The sequence below is a fragment of the Pleurodeles waltl genome, chromosome 5 (genome assembly GCF_031143425.1).
Source record: "Pleurodeles waltl isolate 20211129_DDA chromosome 5, aPleWal1.hap1.20221129, whole genome shotgun sequence".
Taxonomy (NCBI): Eukaryota; Metazoa; Chordata; class Amphibia; order Caudata; family Salamandridae; genus Pleurodeles; species Pleurodeles waltl.
In genome coordinates this window covers 649,183,824-649,201,365 of record NC_090444.1, presented here as the reverse complement: position 1 = coordinate 649,201,365, position 17,542 = coordinate 649,183,824, and the positions used below count along the sequence as shown (strand labels likewise).

The 17,542-nt window shown below is 45.6% G+C and overlaps 1 protein-coding gene and 1 long non-coding RNA gene across 5 annotated transcripts in view; one reads left to right on the top strand and one right to left on the bottom strand.

Annotated features, from left to right (window-relative positions):
- Positions 1-17,542, bottom strand: part of AK9 (adenylate kinase 9) — an 824,487-nt gene that overhangs the window by 496,634 nt on the left and 310,311 nt on the right. For all 4 annotated transcript variants that reach the window (XM_069234515.1, XM_069234516.1, XM_069234517.1 and 1 more), the window contains one exon: positions 14,462-14,550. In XM_069234515.1, the coding sequence (XP_069090616.1) occupies positions 14,462-14,550 (89 nt within the window). The remainder of the gene's footprint in view (positions 1-14,461; positions 14,551-17,542) is intronic.
- LOC138295903 (uncharacterized) overlaps positions 1-17,542 on the top strand; it is a 419,369-nt gene that overhangs the window by 334,450 nt on the left and 67,377 nt on the right. Inside the window, exon 9 of the long non-coding RNA XR_011203710.1 lies at positions 15,330-15,546. This is a non-coding gene — a long non-coding RNA (uncharacterized lncRNA). The remainder of the gene's footprint in view (positions 1-15,329; positions 15,547-17,542) is intronic.

Genomic DNA, 17,542 nt, shown 5'->3' with positions numbered 1-17,542 from the left:
GGCATATTATAGTTTTTACATGAAAACAAACGATCTCACGACCATTTGTTTGCATGTAAAAAATGTAATATTACCTTGAGCGCAGAAGAGGGATCCACTAGTTATATTGCGCATGTCTCAGGCCTGGGCTGTTATAGCCCCACCTCATACATAAAGAATACATATCTGACAAGCTGCACACGGGTCATACAATGCAGCATGTCAGATAATGGAGCGTCAGGGCACATCATTCACATGTCCTTTTGCCCTATTAGAACGGTGAACGGGGGAAAAAGGTCTATCCCAGTACCTTTAACCCTATTCCAGCATCTGACCGCGTGGAAGCCTCTGGTTGCTAGAGAAAGACCGATAAGTTGGAAATCATGGGCCTGCCACAGGTAGGTTTTTGTGTTTAAAAGTCTGTGTGCTGGAAGTAAATATGTATGTACGTGTAAATGTCTGAGTGTGCCTGCAACTATGTGTGTATCCATGTCGGATTGTGTGCAGTTTAAAAGTCTGGCTTGAGGTTGACAAGGCCCGAGGCAGAGTGCTGTTTAGTGCTTTTGGACACCACCACTTGCATAAACCACCAGCCAACACTAGACAGTTTTATGTATTGTTTTCCGTTCTATTCTAAAAGCCCATTTGTCTTTTGGTGCTTTCTGGTCTCTACAGCCTCAGCAACAACTGGAATGAGGGTCAGAAGGATCCAAAGTTCATGTTACCAAAGGCATGTTTTGAACTTCTGTATATGTCCACAGAGTGGATTTGAGATTCAGGAGGAAGTAAAGTCTTTAATTCTGACCTTGAAATCTAAAAGTTCTGCTTCCTCACAAAGCCTCCCTGAACATAGGGTGGAAAACAAATTGTGATCTGCAGGGGGCAGAGATACAGAATGAAAGTATTTAATTCCTCTGATTTATAGAAAGGTAGGTAGAGAGTTAAAAAAACAGGTTGGATCCATCAAGCAGAGAGATTTAGAAGGAATCCTCTAACTGAATGCGAGAAATGTAGCTCCCTGGTTTTACTGGATAGCTGCTCAAACCTTTTGAGACCGAAAATGGTGCAAGCAGCAACATATTTGAAATATGGCAGTTTTTCAACAGATTTAGGGCCTGAATTAGAGTTTGGCGGATGGGGAATGTATCACAAACATGAGGAATATAGCAGTGGTCTTATTACAAGTGCATTATATTCTAATGCACTTGCAATAAAGCGGATGGTATATCCAGCAAGTTTTTTATGGAGTACCTGTACGCCAAACCCTAAATCTGGCCTTTACTTGGGAGCCCTAACTAGATGGACTGACAACAGTCAACACGAGCCAAGAAACAGAGGAACGGAGGATACTTATGTAGAACTCTGTTAGAAAAAAAACACATTTCTTCTTAGTGCTAGAAATCTGAAGACAGTTTTGGGTCTAATTGATCTCCTAATGCTGTTAGCGGCTTTAGTGGGGAAAGCACAAGATCTCCTTGATGGTGAACACAGCTTGTTATCGAACAATTGAAAAATATTTACTATCCAGGGCCTCCATATTAGAGGTGTTTAGTTCAAGGTATTTTCAAATCAACCACTGATATGTGTGCTCTAAGGCTTATGGAAGTTCGTCAAGAGGTAATGCCTCTCCATCTCTCAAATCCAGCAGGTCTTTAATTTCATTTACATACATGAAAAAGGAACACAGGACCCGAATGTCATCTGCATTAAAAAAAGAAGGAAACATGGACTTTAAAAGTTGTACAAAGCTGAAAGAATTGAAAAACGTTCCAGCATTTCAAATAATTGCAATGGACAATAGGTGGGTGGACGTATGGTCCCCTAATGCTGGTCTACAGGTCAAAAATCCTTTCTGTGTTATCTTGTGTAGCTGCATGCATTTGTCACCAATAGCACAAACAGCTGAGGGACCACAGACGCATTCGTACCTTCATCCTGTCGCTCTCCCAAAATAAAACACGCAATCAACAAGCATATTCAAAATAAAAGTAGCAAAAAAGAAAAATGCTAGCTTATGAACATGGTGCAATTGCAATTAAGTAAAAAAAAAAAAAAAAATCAACAAAGTAGTAAGAAGCCATCTTGGAAAGGTACTGTCTGTAGTGAGTAATTGCAGTACCAATCCAAGATGGCTGACATTTTGCTTCTACATGAGGTAGTCATCTTGGAATGGTAAAATCATGATACACTACGGACAACACAATTCAAAATGGCCGCCTGGTTTAGCAGGAGTGACCACATGGGATGTGGTGCACTGCAGATGACGACTAAAAAAGGAGTGGCACCAAAGCATTGTATAGGGAGCTGCAGGTGCCAGAAAAACAAAAAACACAATTAAAAAAGGGGTCTAGAAAAGGATAAAATGCAAAACTAAAGTGACTGACGCAGATGCCCTGGAGGCACTCAAGTGCAGTCGATTTCAGACAGACTCAGGCATGTGATTAGGCAAAGTGCTGTACTCAGAGGTCAATAGAGTCATTGGTTGAAGTGGGCAGACCCGCTACCCATGCTGTATTCTGCCTCGGGAGGAAACAAAATTTCGATGACACTCGGACAGACCAACAGCTAAAGGAGGTGGATCCAAAGTTCCCATAAGTATGCATACGAATGATGTATTTTTTATGACTTTTCTTTGCTGACAAGAGCTGGGTAGACAGCTAATGCTGTCAGGCGGGGTCTAAAGATCACTTTAATGTACATCATGTATAAAATTACAATTTGCAAAGTCCTAAGAGGCCTAACAAGAATTCTCAAATGCAACTCCTGTACCCGCTCTCCCGTAGACTTGGCAGAGAGGTATAAGAACAAGCACCAAAGCTGTTGCCTACTACAGAAATATGTCATATTCCATGCAACAAAATACCTGTGCAAAGGTTTTACCATAGTGTAATAACAAGCCGCCCCTACCAGCCTAAATACTTTGACAGAAAATCAGGCCTCCTGCCTTTATCGTATGTTTTTTTAAAAACAGATCAGACCTATGGACATTTGGCATAGCGGACTTGTCGAACAAGTTACTTACCTTTGGTAACGCATTATCTGGTAGAGACTATCTAGCTGCAGATTCTTTACCTTAGAATTTCCTGGCATCAGCTAGGAATCCAGAACTTTTGCTGAGCAATACCCTTGAGTACGCAGTTGGATGGCATCATTCAGATCCACATGGCGTTGTTGGAGCAGTCTGTGACGTCATGGCCGCCTATAAAGGCACCACCCAGGCGCGCATACGTCAGTTCCTTTTCCACTTCCACGCCAGAAGCACAGAGCCATGGAAAGAACTAACAGCTTGTCTGTGCAACAAACTAGGGCCCTGAAAGGGACAATCCCTGATCCTACAGGGCAGGGAGGCATAGGTGGGTGTAAGGAGTCTTCAGCTAGATAGAGTTTCTACCTTATATTGCGTTACCAAAGGTAAGTAACTTTTTCATCTGATAGAGACATCTAGCTGCAGATTCCTTACCTTAGAATAGATACCCAATCCATAAACTCCTGGCAGTGGACTGCGGACAGGTCTTCACACTAAAGTCCTGCAGGACCGAATGGGCCAAATGCCCGTCTCTGCAAACCTGATTGTTCAGGCAGTAGTGTCTTGTGAATGTGTGCAAGGATGTCTACGTTGCTGCCTGACAGATATCCAGGACTGGAACAACTCGTGCTAGTGCAGGGGTAGTATTCTTTCCCCTGGTGGAAAGAGCTCTCAAGCCCGCAGGAGGCTGATTCTTGGCCAGTGCGAAGCAGATCTCAATGCAGAGAATGACCCAGCGCAAAATGGTTTGTTTCTGCACTGCCTGACCTTTCTTTGCTCCCACGTACCCCACAAAGAGTTGGTCATCCACCCAGAATTCTTTTGTGCGGTCAAGGTAGAAGGACAATGCTTTTTTTTAGGTCCAGCCGGTGGAGTCGCTCCTCTTCTTTAGAGGGTTGCGGTGGAGCAAAGAAGGTGGGCAGGGTGATGTTTTGAGCCAGGTGAATTAGGGTCACCACCTTGGGGAGGAAAGAGGCACGAGTTCCAAGTACCACCTTGCCCAGAAACATGATGAGATATGGCAGCTTAGATGAGAGAGCCTGCATCTCATTCACCCGCCTGGCAGATGGTAGTGGCACTAAGAAGGCTGCCTTGATGATGAGCAGCCGGAGGGGACAGTTGTATAAGAGATCAAAGGGAGCACACATGAGAAATGTGAGAACTAGATTTAAGTCACACTGAGGCATAACAAAGGGCGTAGGGGGAAACACAAGTACAAGCCCTTTAAGAAATCTATGTACAATAGGTGATTTGAATAATGAAGGTTGACCAGGCAGCCGAAGGAAAGCTGATATGGCGGAAAGATGGCCTTTGAGAGTGCCCAAGGCAGAACCCTGCTAGGCAAGGGATAAGATAAAGAGAAGAATATCAGGGAGGGAAGCACAAAGAGGATCAATAAGTCTTTCTGTACAATAATTTACAGAACAATTCCAACTGCAGGCCTATACCATCTTAGTGAAGGGATGACTGGCTGCTAGAATACCATTACAGACTTTGGGAGTGCAGAGTTGACAGGTTCGGGTGGAGAACCTTCCCCTGCTGCTGCGACAGAAGATCTTCCCGAAGGGGCAGCCTGATCGGAGTATCAATGCTCATTTCCAGAAGCTCGGGATACCAGACTCCCTGTGCTCAGTTTGAAGCCACCAGGATTATTTGGGCGCCGTCGTATTTGATCTTCTTGAGAACTCTAAGCAGAAGTGATATGGGTAGAAAGGCATACAGGAGGCCTTAACTCCACTCCAGATGAAAAGAGTTACAGAGCGAGAAGCGCCTTGGAAACTCCAACGTGCAATATTGTGGACATTGTGCGTTCTCTGTGGAGGCGAGCAGATCTAACCAATTCTCTACCTACAGCTGAAAGAGTCCTTGTGCCACCTCTGGGTAGAGACACCACTCATGATCCGCTAGGCAACAACGGCTGAGTTTGTCTGCCCTGGCATTTAGAGAACCTGCCCGTTGTTGAATCACCAGGGTTATGCCCTGCTATTCCAGCCTTGTCCAGAGATGCAGGACCTCTTAAAGAGTCCACAACCCCATACTGCCCTGCTTGTTGCAGTACCACATTGCGGTGATGTTGTCCGTGAACACCTGCACAATCTTCCCTTTTACAAAAGGAAGAAATGCTTTCAATGCCGGTTGAATTGCCCAGCGCTCCAGTAAGTTCAGATGGAGGCCAGATTCCACCAGAGGCCTCTGATCTCCACCTCTCCCAGATTGCCTCCCCATCCCAGAAGTGACACATCTGTCCCTTCTGTAAACTCTGGTTGGGGAAGGGAGAGGAGTCTGCCTCTGACCCAATCGCAGTTCATTAACCACCACTGCTAATTTTTTGCAGTTCTCTCCGACATCCGAACTGTGTCAGTGAGATTTCCCGGATGCTGTGCCCATTGGAACTTCGGGTCCCACTGCAGAACCCTCATATGCCATCTGGCATATTTGACTTACACGATGCAGTAGGTCATGAGGCCCAACAGCCTCAGATTCTGTCTCACAGAAATCCAAGATAGAGGCCGAAACATCGGAATCATAACCTGAATATCCTGGACTCACTGCTCGGGAGGATAGGCCCGAAACTGCACAGTGTTCGGAACATCTCAGATGAAAAGGAGCCTCTGAGAGGGAGTCAGGTGTGACTGCGGCACGTTTATAGTGAGCCCCAGCAAATGAAGGAGGCTCGCCATAGTCTGAAGGTGGGTGACAACAGCCTGGGATGAAGAAGCCTTTAACAGCCAGTGGTTGAGGTAGGGGAAGATGGAAATCCGTAGCCTGAGTAGATGAGCTGCTACCACCGCCATCACCTTAGTGAAAACCTGAGGGTCACTGGTGAGACAGAAGGGGAGCATGGTAAACTGAAAGTGCTCATGACCCACCTTGAACTGCAAGCAACACCTGTGTGCAGGCAGGATAATGATGTGAAAATAAGCATCCTGCAAGTCCAACGCTACCACCCAGTCTCCTTGGTCTAAGGCAGACAAGACCTGAGTCAGAGTAAGCATTCTGAATTTCTCCTTTTTGAGGCAGAGATTGACGTCCTGCAAATCTAGAATAGGGTGAAGACCCTTGTTATTTTGGGGTATCAGAAAGTAGCAGGAATAACAACCACTGCGCCTACTTCTGACATCGGGACCCTTTCTATGGCGACCTTGGCCAAGAGAGCTGTAATTTCCTTTCGGAGCAAAACTAAGTGATCCTCCATCAACTGTTCTTATAACAGAGGCATAGGGGGAGGGATAGACTGGAAGGGGAGGGAATAGCCCTCCTGTATGAACAAGACCCATTTGTCCGATGATGTTGACTGCAAGTGAGGGAGATGACATTGAATCCTCCCTCCAACTGGACGCGTATAGTCTTGCAGAATCACACTAGGAGGACTTGGGCGCTGTGGAGGAGGACAGCTGGGTGGTGGGTGACTTCTGACCCTCTGCGTCTGAAGGCACCACAACCTCGTCTCCACACAGGATGCTGACCTGACTAAGGATAGTGGCTGGTCTGTGGATGGTGTGGTATCCTGCCCCTTCTGAAGCCTTGAAAGGGGCGAAAGACAGACTGTTGGGTAAGGGGTCGCCGAGAGGCCCAAGGACATGGCCATAGCCAGGGAGTCCTTGAAGCGCTCCAGCGCAGAGTCTGCCTTTTCATCAAATAGACAGGACCCATCGAATGGCATGTCCATAAGGTTTGCCTGGACATCCCCCAAAAAGCTAGATGTACAAAGCCAGGCGTGCCAACGAAGGACTACCATCGACGAAATCACTCTACCCAGCGAGTCAGGCATGCTCAAGCCACACCTGATAGTAAACTTGGCTGCATCTCTCCCATCTTTGAATGCCTGTAAGAGTGTCCTGCACACCCTCTGGGACCTGAGACAACTGCTGTGTAACCATATCCCATATAGTATAGGAAAAACAGCAATAGGCATGAGGTGTTTACTGATCTCAATGCCAGGCTGGAGGGAGAAAACGTCTTCACAAGCTGGTCCAGCCTCTCTGATTCCCTATCTGGGGGGAGCAGAAGGGAAGGTGCCAGGGGAAGTGGAGGCTTGGACCACTAACCTCTCTAGGGTGGGGTGTTGTGTGAGGAAGCTAGGATCACCCAGAGCTGAGCGATGGTGGCAGCCAACTGTCCTATTTACAGGAGTCCCTGTGCTGGGTTCGAGCCATGTCCCCAGCAGGACATCCATGAGGGCTTCATTAAAGGATAACATCGGTTTCAATGTGAAAACTACCAGCTGAAGTACCTCAGTCAGGAGGTTAGTATTGACCGGCACCATAGGCAGATCTAGGTCCAGGGCCTCCACTGCCCTATGCACCACCATAGCATACAATACTCCCTGCTCCGTAGCCACTGTAGGAGGTGAAAGCATGCCAGTATCTGGACAGGTGTCCTATCCACTGGCCTCTCCTAACTGCTCATACCGGTCTGTTTGCTCCAATTGAGACCCCCCTCCCATTCCTCATCAATGCCTGGCTAATCATAGAACGGCTCAGGCAATGATCTGGCACCTGTTGTCACCGTCGGCCCCATTCCGGCTCCAGATCATCAGATCTTTGTGTCTCGTGCCATTGGTGGGCACAGGAGGCGTAGATGTCGGGAGCGATGCCGGAGGAGGTCCACTGACTGGACTCTGTGTCATTTTGGATTCCTGAGGCCAAAGCCATCGGCGTGGAATGTGATGAGGCCCCCTCCGACCTCACAGGCCCCAAAGGCACTCCAGCAGGGTCAGACCGCTCAAATAAGAGATGCATGGCCTCTTAAAACTAAGCTGAGTGAGGGTTGCTTTGGCTCCCAGAAAGGGGAGGAAGGCTCAAAGTCATCCCTGGCAACGACTCTGCTGAACCATGCCTGGGACGTCGACATTCTAGACTTCCCTCGTTGGCTGACGGGTGAGGTGAAGTCTAAGTCGGCTTGGACGTCTTCTTCTTGTGCCTTGGTCTAAACACCAGAGACATACCTTATGGGGGTCTGTCACCGACATGGCGCAGTGACAGCTGCTGCATGGCTTGAACCCCATCTTCCTAGATGTCATCCTTTGCACAGACAACACAAATATTCGACAAAAAGTTGAAAAAAGCCCTGTCAAAAAAGACAAAGGGTAGCTCGATTCCGGATCTGCGCTTTAACCAGAGTGGAAGGAAAAGAAATGACGTACGCATGCCTGAGTGGTGACTTTATAGGCGACTGTTACGTCACAGATGGCTCCAAAGATGCCAACGACACCATGCAGATCCGAACAACGCCACCCGACGGTGCGCTCAAGGGTTTTGCTCAGCAAAAGTTCCAGATTCCAAGCTAACGCCAGGACATTCTAAGGTAAGGAATCTGCTGCTAGAAATCTCTAACATATACAGTAATCAGTTGAGGCCTACTGTATGAAGCAAAAACATTCCAATAAGGCATAATGTCTAACAAAAGGTTTCTTTTTCACCATAAGCAAAACAACTTTTGCCAAATTAAATGCTGTAGTTGGGGATTAGAACTTGTAGGGGAGCCAAAGCTTCTCCCCTGTAGCACTTATTGGAGCTCTTTTTCTATTGATCACATACCATATGGCGACAGCTGTACTATGGAGCCAGATGTAAAAGCAGATCCATCCAGAGGTATTTTAAACATATTTTGACTCTCCCCAAAGAGATATTTAAGACGCATTTTAACTATCTCCCAATTATTATCAAATCAAGACTTGACTTGTCAGTAAATAATACAGAATATGTTAAACGAATTATTGCTCCTGGACAATTTAGAATCTCAAAATTAGCATATAACATTTTTCTTTCAGAGAGATAACAGTAGTGGTGCAGACTCCATTTATGTAGTTATAATTGATTTTTTAAACAAATGAATGAGGTACATGGTCAGCTCCAGATCTTTAAAAACACGTCATGTTTGTTAGGGTTCAAGCAGTGTCGGTTTTATGGTGGTAGGACCGGTGCCATTGCACCAGGCACTAAGGTCGAGATGGCGCCATTTGAATAACATGCCGGGGAGGAAATAAAACCAGCTTGCAAAGATCTTTGTGAGTGGTGCATTTTTCAGGGGATAACAACAATAGCATGCTGACTTTTGTGATTAATGCACTTAATGGAGGTATCAGTGATATGTCTAGTGATAGCTTTGACTCATGCTGAAGTAGCAGTGGGGGTTAATGCTCCTTCTGCAAAGCACAACATGTAGCAGGTACATCCCAGATTTGTATTTTTTGTAGATAGCTCAGTGGGTTACTGCTTTTGCCACATTAGTCATTCTGTTACTTGCACTACATAAGTTACCATCCTTCCAATATAACACAGTGAGCTACAAACTTGCATCAGTGCTAACTGTAAACTGCAAGGCATAGGTGTAGAACTTTTTTTGCTTTTTTTCTCAGCAATTCATCTTTCTAAAGTTGCGAAAAAGGAGATGCCTTTGAGTAGTAATACATTGTCATTACCACAACCACTGTGTTACATTTTAAATCCTGAGTTTGTAGGGAATATTCACTAACACTTTGTGCTGGATTTGCAACATAAAAGTGTTTACTGCCAGCGTAAATATTTAATTGTGTTTGAAAGTAGCCCCAAAGTAATGTGAAGCAGAGCGATGCCCTACTTTGCGCTACTTTGTGTCAAGAGGACGTATCACTGGAAGTACATAACCGTTCCCTTGAAACCACCGATGGATCTTGACGCTAATCCCCGTCTATCATCATTGGTAGAAAAGGATTTGCGTAAAGTATAACAGTTCCTCATAAGAGGCATAACTAATCAGCACACATTCAAAGTAGTAAAGTGTTAAACCTTGTTAAAGCATAGAAGTCTGTGCTGGAAAGGTACCCTTCCAATACAAAACCTATGCTTGTCACCATAAGCACTCTTGCACTATAGTGCAAGGGCATTTGCCTTGGCATAAAGTAACCTATCGTAAGCCAGCACTGGGTGAAAGATTAACAGCACCATATTTTAGTAGAAATGTTGCTGTTGTGCTTTCTTATTTTTCACATAACACAGCAACTTTGGTTACTCTGCTGTGTTTAGTGAATACCTAGTATCTGCCCCTTCGTTTCTTTATTTCAACAAATTGCCACAAAATAGCAAATAAAAACAACAAATAAATAGCAAATGTGGGAAAGTACCCTCTTTTTGGCATGGTTACCCCTACGTTTTGCCTGTTCTCCGTATGTTTTGACTGTATGCTCTGGGATCCTGATAACCAGGACCAGAGTGACTGTGCTCGCTCCCTTTAAACTTGGTTGCTTTGACCACAAACACCCCACATTTGGCATACTGGTGCCCCTTATAAGTCCCTAGTATATGGTACCCAGGGCTTTGGAGCACCAAGGGGACCCCATGAGCTGCAGCTTGTAATATGCCACCCATGGGAGCCCATGTAAAATGTGTTTGCAGGCCTGGCACTGCAGCCTTCGTGAAAAGGTGCATGCCCCCTTTCACTTCAGGTCACTGCACCCGGTCACTATAAGTCGCCCCTATGGTAGGCCCACCTAGCCCAGAGGACAGGGTGCAGGTACCTTTGAGTGAGGGCACTCCTGCATGAGCAGAAGTGCCCCAATGAACTTCAGCTCCATTTTCCTGGACTTCATGCGTGCAGGGACACCATTTTACGCGTGTACTGGACATAGGTCAGTACCTATGTCCAGCTACATAAAGGTAAGTCAGAACCGGGGCATGTTTGGTATCAAACATGTCAGAATCATACCACAATACTGTTGCCAGTATTGGTTGTATGATTCTATGCACTGTGGGGGCTCCTTAGAGGTCCCCAGCATTGCTTCCGTCAGCTTTCTGGGGTTCTCCAGGCAGCCCACGCTACTGCCATCCCTCAGACTGGTTTCTGGCCTCCTGCTGCTTGACCAGGCCACACAAGGGATTTCCTTTGGAGGGGGGGGGGGTAAGACCCTCTCCCCCTGGAAATAGGTGTTACATGGCTTGGGAAACGGTAGCCTCCCCAAGCCACTGGTATGGTTTGAAGAGCACATTTGGAGCCCTACTTGCATAAACCATTCTGCACCGGTTTGGGGACTAGCCACTCTCTGCTCTGGTGCGAAACTGGACAATGAAAAGGGGAGTGACCACTCCTCTGTCCATCATCACCCCAGGGGTGGTGCCGGGAACTCCTCCAGGTGGCCACTTGATTCGGCCATCTTGAATCCAAGATGGTCAGAGGCCTCTGGGAACATCTGAGTAGCCAGGTCAGGCAGGTGGCGTCACAGCCCCCTCCTGATAGGTGGTCACCCTGCTAGGTGACCAATCCCCCTTTTAGGGCTACATAGGGTCTCCCTCTTGGGTGGGTCCTCAGATTCGATGTGCAAGATTCCAGCAAGACTCCTCTGCAATGTTTACTTTGACTTCTGGCCACTGGAACCACAAATGGATTCACAGGAACCTACAATCTGCAGCTCCAGCACCGACTTCACTCTGCAACATTATTTCTCCTGCCCCTTCCAGAAACTGCAACATTTCCCTGGCTGTGCATCCTCTGAGGGTGGCAAGTCTTTAGTCTGCACCAATAAGCAAGAAGTAATCTCCCTTGGAGTGAAGGAATTACTCCCCTGCATCCACAGGCACCAACTGCAATGGCAACTGGCTGCGTGGGTCCTCTCTCCTGCAACTCTGCCTGGATCCTGCAACACAGGTTGTGGCCTTGAGTGGTCCCCTTGGTCCCATCTACCAGCTGTCCAACTTTGGAGGTGGTGAGTCTTTGACTTTCCTTGCAGGACAATGCCCCTGTGCACCGTCTCTTGCAGCTACCAAGGCTTGTTGGCTCTTCTTCCAAGGGATCTTTAGGCTCCGTGTAGCGCTGGCCTCCAGCGCTCTTCTTTGCAATGCATAGCCTCCTGCCTGCTACACCAGCGACGTAGGACTCCTTTCCAGGTGTACTGAGTGGGCCTCACTGCGACTCCTGTGCCTGCTGCCTGTGAGTTGCCTTTGGGTGCTGCATCCTCGACTTCTGGCTCTCCTCACTGCTGAGGGTCGTCTAGCACTCCCCTCCTTGGGTTCAGTCCCCCTCGGACCTTCCTGGTCCCCAGCAGCTTCTTGCCTTTGCCAAGGCTTGTTGGTGGTTTTTCCATACCACTGACTGACTGCAACTCTTTTTCCAACGTGGGACATCAACGGCATCACTTCTGGAATTCTTCCTCTGCTTCTGTGCTTCATAGCCGACTCCTGGTCTCCACCTTCGATCTGGTTTTGCATCTCCAGAAGGGTGGGTAGTGGCACCTGCCCCAACCGGACACTCCCAACTGGAACTGGACTTCGTCCCCTTTATTTGCAGGCCCTCTTCAGACTGGATCCACCTTCTGTTTCTTGCAGTCTTGCTTGGGTCTTGCACAGTCTTTTTACAAAGTTTCTCTGTGGACTTGGGAAAAACCAGGTACTTACCTCTTCTCTCCTGGTCACTGGGGGGCACTCTGGTACTTATCTTCTTGGGTGTAAAGTTCCTCCAGCTCCCCTCTACAGATTCCACTTACCTGGGTGGGGGTCTGACCTTCACATTCCACTTTTTTAGTATATGGTTTGGTCTACCACTTGGGTCTCTATTGTTTACCGTTATTTCACTGTTTTCTATAGCTTTCTACGTCCATCCCTGATTACTAAGGTGTATATATTAGTGTGTTTACCCACCTGCTAGAAGAGTATTGCCTATATAATATTTTAGTATTTGTTTCACTAAAATAAAGTACCTTTATTTTTGTGACACTGCGTGGTCCTTTCGTGTGTAAGTGCTGTGTGACTAAGTGGAATTGCATAAGCTTTGCATGTCTCCTAGATAAGCCTTAGCTGGACATCCACGGCTACCTCTAGAGAGCCTGGCTTCCTAGACACTGACTACACCTCACTAATTGGGGTAACTTGGATCTTGTATAGGGTGATTTGACCATAGGTGCTCACTACACACCAGGCTAGCTTCCTACACCCTCTGCCTTCAAAAATTGTGAAAACAATCTAAAATGTTTTGGAGCCCCATTGGTGCTTTGGACAAAAGAAACGTATTGTCTGCAAACATTAGGGCAGGTACCTTAATGTTTTCTAGACTTGGGGCATAATTTTCACATAGGTCAAGTTGGGTTACCAGATCATTGACATATAATGTAAAAAGTGTTGGGACTAGGAACCAGCCCTGCGTAACCCCTAGACCTAACTAGAAATAATGGGCCCAACTGACCACCTCTAACCTGAACATAGCTGCGCTCATTGAGTTTGATAATGATTGCCAAAATATACTTTGGGACCCCCATATTAGCTAGGACTTGCCACAAAGTAGGCCTGGGGACCAAGTCAAAAGCAGACCTTAGATTCACAACACTACGTAAAGACGGCTGCCCCCAGCACCACCGTTTTCCAAAATAAAAATTGCAGCTGAAACACCCCGTCTACAGTGGAAGTGCAGTCCTGAAATCCCACTTGCAGGGGGTGATAAATTCTCATTATTTGCCATCCAGTCTCTCAGCTGTTCTAGGATAATTCTACAGAACAACTGCACTGCCTATGAGGCTTATTGGCCTGTAATTAAACGGTAAGAGTGGGGAGCCCTTAATATAAATTGGGCTGATTTCTGACTCTGCCCACGAGGGACGTATGGGTGTCACTTTCATAAATGCACTGAGCAGCTTTTCAAAGTAGGAACTTCATGCTCAATCTCGCACAAGAACAAATCTCCCACAATCTTGTCTTGGCCAGGAGCTTTTTTTGGAACAATCTTCGTAACTGCGGCACCCACTTCCTTAATGGTAAACAGTAGGTGCTCCTCAAACTCAATCGCAAGTCTTAGTTCTACTACATAAGGGGCACCCTATCAGTTTGAATGGCGCTAACTTCCCCCGTTTCAGAGTACAAACTGGAGAAATGAAATGCTGTTCTCAATAGAACACCTTTGTTTCTCCAGATAAAACACTCGTAACATATGAAGACTAATAGCTTGGGTGACGTGACTCCAAGCCCTGCGGCCATCATTATCTTACATAACATTTCCTATACATTGATTTACCTATTCATTCAATATATTTTTATAATATGTGTGTGTGTGAGATGTTAAGCGCTCGGTCACCCTATATTGGTATGAGTAGCGCTATTAGAAAAACATTGAGAGAGGGGTTAAAGAGAGATGAGGGCTACCATTGGAAGGTGGTAGTGAGGGAATCCGGAGAGAAGGAGGTCACCAAGGTCTGTGGGATGTGCCACCAAAGATTGTTGCAGTGGGCGCCACTAACGCTAAAGCTGCCCTAAATTCAAGGATTACTCAGCATGCCATGCCAATCAACTACACACTACTGTAATTTTAATTATTTCAAACCGGGTTAGGCAAGCTAATCATTTGCAAAGAAATACTATCAACGTGATTGAAAGACATGCAAAACCTTATTAAGAATTGAAAACACCAAATGCAGCGTGTATGTTTTTCCTATAGCACATTTCACAAATAACAGCAAAACACAGAGGTCTAGTAAATAACGATTTTAAAATATTGTACCTTCAGGTTTTTCTTCAACTGTTGCTAATACTTGCTCTTGTTCAAATTGGTCTTCTCCTTGTAACCTCAAGGCCTCTTGCTGCTCTCTCCTAAAATAAATGCAATGCAGGTAAGTATTTGACAATCGGAACTGTTTTTTGCTAGTATCCTTAGGTACTTTCACCACTACTTATCTGGACTCATCACAAATTAGGATCCATCACTAGAAAAGAAGAAAAGATTACAAAGCACACTATTTCACGTTGTAATGGTTAATTGTTTCTAAATTTAGGTTTAAAAAAAGAAATCTGTCACACAAAGAGTCGCTAATATTTTTTTTACAGCGTCATTCATGATCCCATGTCGTAAAGTTCGTATCAAATTCCACTTGCCCCCAATGTTTGCTTTTGGGGTGAACGGATTGAGCATTTTTTTTTTTACTTGGCATTTACTGGGGCATATCAGATAATGCTTCACGAGTACTGTCCTTTGGAAAGACAATTTGATTGGCTACAATGGCAAAAATGTAAATAATGTGTTAGTTGTACAAACAGCAGCTCTGTTCCCCTATTCTATCTCTCTACTGGTGAAAAGTAACAGTGAAGTTCACATAACATGTGCCTCAATAGAGGTACGTTCTTGAGGTTTCTCTGCAAACGTAGTCACACTTATTTTTTCAGTGTTGAATATTATTTCGAGTTCTGAATCACAGTGGCTTTAGGAAAAGCCTAAATACTACATCTCACCAAAACCCACCTTGGCTTTTGACGTCAAGAAATGGATGAAATTTTGAAATATTTCCTTATTCTAACTGAAGCAACATGTTGTAAAGTGTTGTTTCTGATAGAGACTTCTAACCATAGATTCTTCACCTTTTCAATACCTCCAGGCGTCAGACTGGATCTGGACATCTGCATTGCAATGCCCTCCAGCATCGAAAGGTGGCATCATGTGACGTTATGATTCAATGTGTGACTATCTAATGCAGTTGTGATGTCATGTCCCTCCATATACAGCACCTGCTCGTGCTGGCATCACTTCCTTTCTTTCTGCGCCAATTGATGCGGATCTGGAGATTCAACTGTTATACAAAGGTTTGGTTATTGGTAAGTTTCTTCCAGAAATTACTTTTTGTGTGTAGATGTCACCAGAACCTTCAGCTTTAAAAACAGTTATGAACTCTGACTGATGTCTGTCACAAATCCACATAATGCCTATTTGTCGTGTCTTAGTTCCAGCCACAACTCAAAGTCATGTTCGTCATGTGCCAAAAATAACGAGAAGGCCATTTGGGAGCGGGTATCAAAACTTTCAATAGCACAGTTCAGGAAACTGAAGACTCAGGGCCATATGTACGAACACATTTTCCCATAGACACAGAATGGGCAAAACTGCTTGCTACATCTGGCCCTCAGTCCTGTTTGGTGTCCACGGCTCGTCGATCTCAGCTGAGGTCAAAACAACATCTCGTTCTCCATCGAAGGTTTGGTGAAAAGATACGACTGTCTCCGTAATCCATTTTGGATTGACCATTGCACCTCAGATGTTCCTACAGGTGATGGTGGTCGTTCCAGCACATTTGTGGAGGTTGGAAATACCAGTCTTTACGTACCTCAAAGACTGGCTGTTAAAGATGGGCTCGCCTCAGGCAGTTGCTAAACAGCTCCAGACGATGGTCAAACGTTTGATGCCTTTGGGTCTTACCACCAATATGCCGAAGTCCCACCTTTGAAAAGACTCCCTTTTATTGGAGCAACGCCGGACACGGTGTAGTTTTGAGCTTGATTACTGCCTTGTCGCATCCAGAATATTCAGGATATGAGCCAGATGTTTCAGTCTACATCTCAGTGAGAGTTGCTGTAGGAAGCTGTATATACAATATCACAATAAGATATAGTGTGCACAGAGTCCAGGGGTTCCCCTAGAGGCTTAACAGATGCTAAAGTAGGTAATACTCATGCTCTCTTTTGTGGTAGTGTGGTCGAGCTACTAGGCTTTTCAGAGGGTAGTGCAAAGCATTTGTTGTACACACACAGGCGATAAAGGAAGCACACATTCAATGACTAACTTCTGGCCAATGGTTTTTATATAACAAAAATATATTTTGTTACTTTATTTCTAGAACCACAAGATTCAAGTTGCAGGTAAGTACATTTACAAGTAAGTATCCAACATATGTATCAATACCACTTTGTGCCAATTTGGCACGTTATACTGTTTTTGAATAAATAGCAAATAGCTGTGTAGGAGGCTGGCCGGGCTTATAGTGGGTACCTTGTGGTACTTACACCTTGTGCCAGGTCCAGTTATCCCTTATTAGTAGAATAGAGGTGTTCTAGCAGCTTAGGCTGATAGAGGTAGCTATAGTAGAGCAGCTTAGGCTGTACTAGGAGACATGCAAAGCTCCTGCCTTACCACTTATATCATATCACTATATCATAAGAAAGCACAATACTCAGAGTTACTAAAAATAAAGGTACTTTATTTTAGTGACAATATGCCAAAGTATCTCAGAAGATACACTCCCTTAGGAGGTAAGTAAAATACATAAAATATACACACAAACCAAAATCAGGTAAGTAAACAGTCAGAAAAGTAGTGCAAACACTGTAGAACACAATAGAATGCAATAGGAGACAATAGGCCAAGGGGCAACACAAACCATATACTCCAAAAGTGGAATGCAAACCACGAATGGACCCCAGGCCTAGTGTAGTGTGTAGAGGGTCGCTGGGAGTGTAAGAAAACACTAAGGGTATCGAGGATACCTAACCCCAAGACCCTGCAAAGTAGGAGTAAAGTTACCCTACTACCCCAGAAAGACAGTAAAGTTGAGATAGGGGATTCTGCAAAGACAACAACTGACTGCAAAGCGCTGAAGACGGATTCCTGGACCTGAGGACCTGCAAAGGAAGGGGACCAAGTCCAAGAGTCACGCAAGTGACCGGGGTGGGGGGGGGCAGGAGCCCACTAAACCCTGGAAGATGGTGCAAAAGGGTTGCCTCTGGGTGGAAGAAGCCAAAGATTCGGCAACAACGGAAGGTGCCAGGAACTTCTCCTTTGGTCAGATGTCCCACGGCGTGCTGGAGGATGCAGAGTTGT